Consider the following 10,000-nt stretch of genomic DNA (forward strand, 5'->3'; position numbering starts at 1 on the left):
AATAGCGACACCACACATGGCGCTATCGTGACCGCTAAGAATAGTTTTATATAAACCCCATCAGTTCTGCCGACCACATGGGATTTGCGTCTTCAGAACAGTGAACTTCCTGCAACATGTAGCCTGCGGACGTAGACGTATTTCCGGCGGTCGTTTCTCTCCCCCGAAAAGTAGCCGCCGGAAATACGTCTGCGTTCGCAGGTTATGTAACATGTAGGTTGAGTATTTTCTTCCTTAGCCATTTGGACATTTCTCTCCTTTTCATCTTATCCACCAATCCTCTCAGATTAAGAGAACAAATACTGAGATTCATTTCTGAAAGCGGACGCAATGGGTGATGGAGACTGGAAAACCGTGGCGAGAAAGCAGCTTAATAGATTGTAGACTGAGCATTAGGCCAATGCTAACCTCCACATTGTTTCCAACACGGTGCACTGCATGAAATCTAATATCTTTCGAGTCAATCCCCAAATCGTTATAAATTACATCGTTCACTACGCTCTTACAGTCTTCGCCCTCGTTCTCCTCAATGTTATTAAATCAGAAGTTTTTGCGCAGAGTGTATTGTTCGAGTTTGATATTATTTTCGATTTCCGTTTAGAGCTGTAATTCTACGCTGGTAATTCGTTTCCGTAAGGTCTTCAGTTCATCATTCGTCTTCTGTAGATCCATTTCAGCCTTCGGCCTTCATAACAACTACATCTCCTGGGGTGAATTCTAAGCTCTGTTTTAAACCTTGTGTTTCAATTCTAATTTGATCAATGTCGTTTTTCAACTCATACCAAAAAACAAACTAAGTATTTTTTAAATATGTCGCACAACTAGGAAAAAAACGACTGAACAAGAAAAAGAAAAAAGCAGTAAACAGGCGATGTGTAAGCGATGCACAGTGTGAAAGAGAGCGACTAAGAGCACGAGAAAACAGCAGAAATATCATTGACGAACAACGAGAGAGAGAGAGAGAGCGCGCAAGAAAGAACCTCAATAAAGTAACAAAATTATAGTGACGTGCCGCGGAAGAAAGAGCAAGCACGATTGCGCGAAACAGGGTGAATAACGGTGACAAAAAAGGGCGAAAAGAGCAGAAAGAGCGGGGGGAAAAAACAGGAAAATAGCAATGAGCAGGTCAGACTGGTGTGTGGTAAGCAGACTAGTTATAAAAATATCTGACAACAAAAACGTGAATAAAGAATAATTGAGGCCCACCACTGACTTTAATGGGCTTGCAAAAATTTAGATCATGTTTTCAGCTTTGTCTTTTTTTAAGTGATACGTTTATCTGCTTCAAGCAATTTCATGCATATAGTAACTTCAAGCAAAATTCGAGTACCTTACGGAAAAAAACTGATTATTAAAAGACTGAGTCTAACTAACTCTTGTCAGAATTGATCATGAATGACATAGGGGTGCAGTGATGGCGCAGTGGTGAGAGCACTCCCTGACTCGGCGCCATATGTGGGTTGACCTTGTTGGTTCTCTTCTTGCTCCGAGAGGTTTTTCTCCGGGTACTCCGGTTTCCCCTCTCCTCAAAAACCAACATTTGACTTGGAACGAATAGATACTTGAATAAAATTCCTCTCCTTTTCTTTCCTTGGAAGGATGAGATGTCATTCACACTAGCCGGGCGATTTTTCCCGCTATCGATGATACTGTTACAAGGTCAGTGATTCTAACTTTTCATTTGATCCATTGAAACCTTAAACTGATTTTTGTAATTTGTATTTACTTTTATTTACAGCTCGGTTGCTTTCACGATCTCCAAAATTATTTTTGATTTTTAGAGTCAGCTCAGAAAACGGCTTAGATTGAGGCCTAAATTAGTAAAGCAGACGTAACACGGCTTGAAAATTACCTTCAATTTGTTCTTCCGTGAGTTTGTCCTGTAAAAAGGAAGAAAAAAAACCTGTTTGACTCGTTTCTATTCTCCAAAAGAAATACGGAAACATGATGTATAATAATTTGTGGTGACCTAAGTCACATACTTTAACTTAAGCCATAGACCACAAGTTCCTATGGTTTATAGGCTGATAAACCATGCGGGATGTTGGTAGAACACATTCTTCGAGTGTTCTTCCAACATTCCAAGTGGTTTATCATGCCTAGAAACCTGTGGTCTATGGCTTTTATCTAATAATTCAGAAGACGTGCGATTTTTCCATGAGTTTACTGGCCCAATAAAACATAGCTGATTGACCAATCAGAGCACGCGCATTGATTGGATATTTAACAATTATTCCATGAGCGCGCGTTGGATATGAGATGGTAAATAGCCAACGAGGCGCGTAGCACCGAGTTGGCTATAACCACTCTCATATCCATATGAGATGGTAAATAGCCAACGATGCGCGTAGCACCGAGTTGGCTATAACCACTCTCATATCCAACAAGCGCGAATGGAATAATTGTTTTATTAAATTCCTTAAACTCCAAAAGTTTAGAAGTACGAAATACGAGCTAAAAAAGCGAGAAAATTCTAGCGAAATCGAAAAAAAGTTGATGAAGATGCGATATTGTGTAATACCTCGTGGTCAGATAGACGCAGGCTCATCACAAAAACATTTCTTACCTTTTCGCGTATCTGTAAGCTTCGAAAGTGATCTAAACTTTCCACAAAAACGTTTTTTTTTTTGCTTTATACCGAAAGAAATTTCGCTTTCTGGCGTAAACGTTTTTAGTTTAGCAACGCTAAGCGCAATCATTTACCATATAAGGTCAAACTAAGGTATATGAGCTGATAACCGAGATTGAGTGAACCAATCAGAGCACGAGAATTGCATTATCCGAGGTTGAGAATTTAATAATATATAATATCGGGTAAACTTTTGACTTTCAAGCAAAATTTACCCAGCTTACATGTAGCTATAAAATAGAGAAGGAGAAGCATTTTCTAAAGCTCCATCCTCCAAACTTATATCCACACCCAAATAAGTTTTCGACAAGTTGTCCTTCCTGATTTTACCTCAATATCCATGTCGAGGCTTGCTTTTTTTTTCTTGGTAACAATCTCTCAACGGTGAACGTTTTGCATGGAGTGAGACTGAAGGTCTAATTTTCCAACAAGCCATTCACATACACATGGATATCAAGATCAATATATCATGTTTTTGATTCCTTACTTGTCGAACTCTAGAGGGACGTGATTGCTAGAAACCTTTACCTTGTGAATATTTAAGTTAGCTTATTGAAGCATCTTGCGTTTGGTTCGCGTATTCAAAGCAGATGGTCCAGATTTAAATAATTAAAAGGCCTTCTCTTGATTATTCCACATATTCACCGAAGTGGAGGTGAATAGTGGTTGGTAAAGATCCACCATTTTCACCGACACTGTGGTGAATAACTGTTTTGGTATATACCACACAAGTTGAATAAAAAGCGAACTAAAAAAACTACTTTATTCTTTTAAATGTGGTCGGAAATTTCAAATCTCGCGCCGGCTATTCGGAGGTGTATAGTTCTTGGCTAATTACCTCCGAGTGACCCAATCAGCGCCCGCGGAAAGCACCACATATATTTAATTGTGTAGTGTGTACTAAAACGAACAGAAAATGGTACTATCAATCCTTTTCCCAAGTCTGATCGTCATGTTGAGATCGGCTTCTTTTCTGGCGTAAACCGCTCTCTGCTTTCTTTAATTAAACATGGAACATTATGAGTTTTGAAGTCTTTAATGTAACTGATTCTCCGAATGCTAAAGTGGTCAATAAAGGTAATTTACTATGTTGAAAAACGGGCACAGAACTCGAATGGATTTGCTGGAATTTCATTATATATGTATGCGATTTTCTATGTACTTGATACTTCAGGTCTAGTCTAGCCCTTAAATTTTTGGGCAAATTTGTGTCCACCTCGATATAAATATTTTAGGATAAAAGCAGATGTTTTACATTTCTCGAGGAAGCGCAAAGGATGGTTTTCTAATTATAAAATGCTCTTAGAGCAGTTTTCAATTGAGTGTCGAAAGTAATTAGCGAATTGCTTTGGTTTATGATTACTTCACTCAGTGATTGGTTCAAAGTTCTCGCGCCATTTTTTCAACCAAGAAGTGAAACCAAAACCAATCGTGGCTCGCGCGTGCACATTTTCCCGCGCTTTGTGTCGGCTACGTGTAATTACTTCGAGTTTTGATTGGTTTAACGGATTGTCTCTGTCCTTTTTGATTGGCCAAAGTAATTACTTTGGTTTTGATTTTTCGACACTCATTTGAAAACCGCTCTAATAACTTTCTAAATTTAATTCCTATATATTACTTAAATGCGAAAAAAGGAAGATATATATGAGGTGACATTGGGCGTTTTCCATTTACAAAAAATTTCCGCAAATTTCGGTGGAAATTCATCGGGTGAAAAACGTGTTCCATTTAACTCAAGTCCGTTTGCCGCCCAGTGATTGCGATTTTACGCGCCAAAATTTTAAAATGTGGCCGTGAATAGCCTGGAAGTGGTAAGACCTTTCAAAAGTTGTAAATGGAACACACATTTCCATCGGAAAGTTTCCAACGGGAAAACAGGACTACCTTTTCAGAAGTTCCGTTTATTCCGGAAATTTTCCATTGGAACGAACCAAAAACGTGTTTTCTATTTACATCCCAACCGGAATTTCCGGAATTTCTTGGTAAATGGAAAACGCCCATTATGAATATTAGACTTGCCACAAGTTGGCGAGGAAAACGTTTTAGCGAAGCGTGAGTTTTCGGACGCGAAGCGGATGTCACGCGCGTTGTCAACATGAGTAAGTAAGATGCTTTAGAATTGAACAACGTAACGTTTCTTTGATTTGAAAGAGCCCGAATCAAAATGGGTAAGTCATTCGAAATAAAGCCGGTACCCGTTTGAAATTGGAAAAAAATATTTCCAACATTTATTTTAATAAAAGCGGTGCTGAACAAAAAAGTGTTGAAAAGATACATTTCTAGTTGAATAATTATGTTGCTTCGATTTTAGGCATAAATTATCAGCATCGATCAGTAGTAGTACTTGAGTTTTCTGGGTGACATTCTGTTTATTGAATTCAAACATCGAAGCAAATTACTAAAATGCACAAATTTGCAATACACGCGATTTTTCGGATTCTATTTCTGTACTAAAAAACTTATCAATTAAAAAAAGCAGCCCTTCGCTTAAGGCGATGAGGCGAATCAAATTTCAAATCAAAAATCCAATCATCTCGAATAAGCACAAATCAGTAGAGAATTGCAATCGCAGTTGGATTCGCATGGGAGTTTCTGCCAATGACCTTCATTAACCTTTCATCTCTTTCTCGGTGAGATACTGAATCCAAATTTTAAGAGAATTACAATTCTTTAATCTCTTTCGTGAAATGTTCTCGTGAATTTAAATTAAGTTGATTACAAAGGAAAGAGTGGTTCATTTTGTAAAAAGGCCATCAACTCTCATTTGTCTAAACGCAGTTTGTTAACTTTCCTGGTTTGAGAACCATTCTCTCAATCGACAATATCATTAGTTAGCTCTCTCCTAGCTATGGCTTTCTATGGAGCTTTCATAGTATCATGTTGTCACGCGCACTCAATAGTGAGAGCTGTTCTCGTCATGTAAATACTAACGATATTTAACCCGACTTTTCTTGGTCGCATTAACAAGGCTGGTGTTCTTTTCCCCAGTTCAGTGTTTTGTCACAAATATTGCCTTGTTTCGTGATCGTCGAGTTTCCATTTCAGAATTACGAAAGCCTTGTTGCTTGTTTTAATTCATAGCCCAAAAGTCATATTTTGCTTTATCACTGGTATCATGAAATGAATAACATTCGCAGGACCTTTTCTCTGCGCATTTAGTAATTTCCATAGCTCGAGGGAGGTCCAACAGAGACACGCTTGCTTCGAAATTTGGTGTTTCTTTTAAAGCCTTTTGCGCTTCAGCCATTCAAGATAAGTTTAGTCGAAGCTTTCAATCACGGCGGAGCAATTAACGATGTAATTTTCTGAATGAATTTTATGTTTGAAAGACAAGCAGAATAATACAAAGAGATGTTCTTTAAAAAGTCATTTTCAAGAAAAGATAGATAAGCATTCAGGATTTTCCACGAAAATTGAAGGTCAATTGAAAAAAGAGACTCGGTTAAATGTTTACGCTGGGGGTTTCCGAGGCTGATAAAGTTGAGAAAAAAAACGAAGTTCATTTTGTGATCATCCGGAAAACCTACAGTACATTCCGTTCTTTTCTATTCCATTCTGTTATTTTTTTATATACAATCAGTTTAAAGATGTTGTCCAGTCTTAAGACATGTTTTGCAAACCCGTGCATGCACTCTGTGTGATTTTAAGTTCAAGACAGAGTTGCAAAAACCTAAGTAATATAATTCACACAACATGTAAATAGACAGAAAAATAGCAAATACCTCGATATTGTCGATTTCCAACCCTTCTCGTCTTTTAGTAGACATATCTCGCAATATATATATATTGATTTGGCGAAATATATGATTACTAACAATTCATGGATAATCGCGATGAAGGCAGGACACAAACTGATCTCCGATGCTATGTTTGATTTTTAAAACGATGTAATTAATTCTTGAATATTTTTAGAACCTTTTTCTTAACCGAAAAACAGCCGCCGAAAGGTAAATAAATGAAATCTATTTAGTTAAAAACAATTTTACGAAAATCGCGGCCAGCTCAATGAGAAAAAAATAACCTTGGAAAAAACAATAGAGGTCTGCCTATCGATTTGTTCCTTGCGAAGAGAAATTGCAAGAGTTTTTTTATTTACATAAAATTATTATTTTCAAAAAATTTCCATTGTTATTTGAGAATAATGGGGCTTTTTGACATCAGTGACCGTGGATTTTATGTCTTATCTGGTCAATATTTGTTATATAAAATGAAAGCAGGAAAAGTTGATGGCAAAAAACACATGTGTTTGTTGTCATAAAATGAACACCACACCTCAGGAGGTACGATTACCTCTTTTAATCCAACGAGTTAAATATCCTGATTTTCGAGAAAGCTATGAGAAAAAGCGCTTAAAGGAAAATTAGTCCATTTTGAATTTCAATACTCAAAAATTATTTCCGCTCATTTACGACCATGTGATCGAAAAGACGTTTGCGATAAATTTCATACTTACAACAATTCCTACGATTTTTCGCGAAAGTATCTAAGGGAACGTGGTTATCGCACGCCAAGGAGTAAGATTCAGATTGAGAATGCAGTTGTCGAGCATGGGAATAGAGGTCTGATTCTCCGAAAAACCGAATAAAATGCGTAACAACCACGCAACAAGGTAATGTACTTCCATCAATCAGTGCTGTAATTTAAATAAGATGCTTTCAAGAATATATGAATATTCATATTTTTCAAACGAACGACGAACTTCCGACATGAGAAATTTAAGTAGGCTGCGAGCTTCAAATTGAATGTAAAGATAATAAAAGCAGAAAGCTTTTCACATTTAGCGTTTTTTTTTCCAAAAGATCCATTCACCCTTGTTTGCTGACATTATTCACGAAAGTGCGTTTTCCATAAAATCGCTAATTTTATCAGTTTGCTTTTTCTCTCACGATAATTGTTGTCAAAATTGTGGCCGGCCTTTTCAGAACTAATTCGATCGGCGATGAACTGGTAAGTGGAACAGCAAAAGCTACGGTAATCTCTTTCGCCTAGGAAAGTAATCGCTATTTTACTTACCATCGGTTTCTGTGTGAGATTTCTCCGAAAAGAAAACAATACTTTGTGCTATATATATCGTGGATGTAAAACCACCAAAAATCTATCTTCCGATGTGATTTCGCTTTAGGAGCATGCAATGGTTTCGGCCTGACCGCGTCAATGTAAAGGGGTTACAGTATTGTAAGTAAGACTGTGTCCACAAATTCTATTCTCCCTAAACAAAACTTTGCAACTGACCAATCATGGCCACGCTTTGTTATTGCTTATTTCATCGCCATTAAACTTTCATAATTAACATTTTCGATTGATCCAGTTTTAAATTGAGATCGAGATAGTGAAGCTACTGATAGAAGCTTTCTCTTCAGCGACAAATATTTTAATGTGATTTCTGGATTATAAACAAGGATTTTATTTTGATTAAATCTCGCCATTTGGGCTAAAAGGAAAATGCAAACATATCGAACATTTACGCCCCAGAAGGAATATGAAATTCAAATTGATGGTACCTCAACTGCTATGTTTTTGTGTAGTTCCTTAATCTCTGCACGATATTAAAGATTTGTTGCTGATTATATGTCTAATTGGGTTTTTCAGATAAGACCTTTAAAAATTTGATTGTGTTTGTGTAAATTCTCTTTTACAGTGAGAATTTTCAAATACCCCCATCTCATTCTGTCACCTTGACAAGGTAGAATCTCAGCATAACCGTCTTCATTTGGAATAAAGAAAAGCAAAATCAGATTTGTGAATCAAACCGGAGGGTGTCTAATATCATGCGTATCTACCTACAACCCACAACAACCATTAAAGTTCATTTCAATTTTTCTGTAATTAATAATTCATTTTGACCACACAGTTGAAGCGTTAAACGATTTGAAATGCAATAAGGTTATCATTGTCCTAACAGTAACCCCAGTTTTCAAAATTCAATATTTTTGACGGGTGCGCGATTTTTGTCCGCTATTGGAAATAATCAAAGTTGTGTCATGCGCACGAGTGCTCATATGGTCTAACTCGTACGAGTATGGAGATTGAATGAAAGCAACCTATGCGTTAAGTCTTTACTGAATATTTAGCTCGTTCGGTATTTAGCAAACAACACGCGATTTTCAGCCTAATTAAGGTTAATTCAATTCAGCAAACTCGAAAATACATGCTCCCTGCTGAGCTTTGTGAGCAGACAATACCCTGAAAAGATGCGTTGGTCAAATAATGCGAGAACCATTATTGAAGGCAAGGATGACAACTGAAACAGTATGAGGTCAGGTAGTGATATCTTCCAGTAATCACCGTCCTTGAGGTTAACCAATTATGGTCGATGGCGACTCTAAGTTTCTACGGCCAGCAACACGGCATTGAGAGTCTTCCGATTGCTTAAATGGTGTCGCGGTTTATGGCCCGGGAACTGTTTGCTAGTACCATCCAGTGACCTTCACAACAACGACAATCTACCTATATCTATCGCTTCGTTCGCGGATATACAAAGAGATGCGGCAAAAGAGACCAGAACATCGTAACCAATTAATGTGGTCCCATTTTCGACCATTTCTTTCTCGCAGCGTCAGCAAACTCACGGAACGAAGTTAACTTGTTATGCTAAGGGTTTCAATCTTTTAAACCACACACCTCCAGAGATGTGTTTGGCACCCCTACAATTTCTGGCACGGGTCTATGTGTCTATATACCTTCTATCAAGTGAAGCTATGATCTTCGCAGTAATTTTTTTCATGAGCGCAATTTTTGCAATTCCGTAGAGAAGCCTGAAAAATTCAGGACTTCAACGAGGTTTGAACCCGTGACCTCGCGATTCCGGTGCGACGCTCTAACCAACTGAGCTACATGTATGAAGCCACTGACGTTGGGAGCTGGTCATTTCTGGGTTCTAATGGTCCCGTGAGGAATGAATCAATGATGAATTGGTATATGAAATGAATCATATCCGCAGTTCATATATGATTCATTTCAATCAATGATGAATTGGTATATGAAATGAATCACATATGAACTGCGGATATGATTCATTTCATATACCAATTCATCATTGATTCATTCCTCACGGACCAGCTCCCAACGTCAGTGGCTTCATAGCTCAGTTGGTCAGAGCGTCGCACCGAAATCGCGAGGTCACGGGTTCAAACCCCGTTGAAGTCCTGAATTTTTCAGGCTTCTCTACGCAATTGCAAAAATTGTGCTCATAAAAAAAATTACTGCGAATCATAGCTTCACTTGATTTCATATCCGCAGTTCATATATGATTCATTTCATATACCAATTCATTATATACCTTCTGTTTGTTCTGTTAACACACGAAATATTTACACCCCGAAAAACAAGGGTACGGTACCGTAATTCGGACTGAGTACTAAGTGAAGTGCC

The 10,000-nt window shown here is 37.7% G+C and overlaps 1 protein-coding gene and 1 non-coding gene across 3 annotated transcripts in view; one reads left to right on the forward strand and one right to left on the reverse strand.

Moving 5' to 3' along the window:
• The window catches only part of LOC138060484 (calmodulin-like), a 15,665-nt gene extending 7,854 nt beyond the window's left edge, over positions 1-7,811 (reverse strand). Inside the window, exons 1-2 of one of the 2 annotated variants that reach the window (XM_068906278.1) lie at positions 7,643-7,811; positions 1,853-1,880 (exon numbers count right to left, since the gene is read on the reverse strand). In XM_068906278.1, coding sequence (XP_068762379.1) covers positions 1,853-1,880; positions 7,643-7,645 — 31 coding nt within the window. In that variant the 5' untranslated portion in view covers positions 7,646-7,811. Of the gene's footprint in view, positions 1-1,852; positions 1,881-6,351; positions 6,636-7,642 lie in introns of those variants that run through there. The other variant, XM_068906277.1, reaches the window with a different exon arrangement.
• A 1,891-nt stretch (positions 7,812-9,702) lies between these two features.
• On the forward strand, positions 9,703-9,775 carry Trnaf-gaa (transfer RNA phenylalanine (anticodon GAA)). Its single transcript has one exon. It is a non-coding gene; the product is annotated as a tRNA-Phe (tRNA).
• The last annotated feature ends 225 nt before the right edge of the window (positions 9,776-10,000 follow it).

Source organism: Montipora capricornis, chromosome 8, assembly GCF_036669925.1.
Source record: "Montipora capricornis isolate CH-2021 chromosome 8, ASM3666992v2, whole genome shotgun sequence".
Classification (NCBI taxonomy): domain Eukaryota; kingdom Metazoa; phylum Cnidaria; class Anthozoa; order Scleractinia; family Acroporidae; genus Montipora; species Montipora capricornis.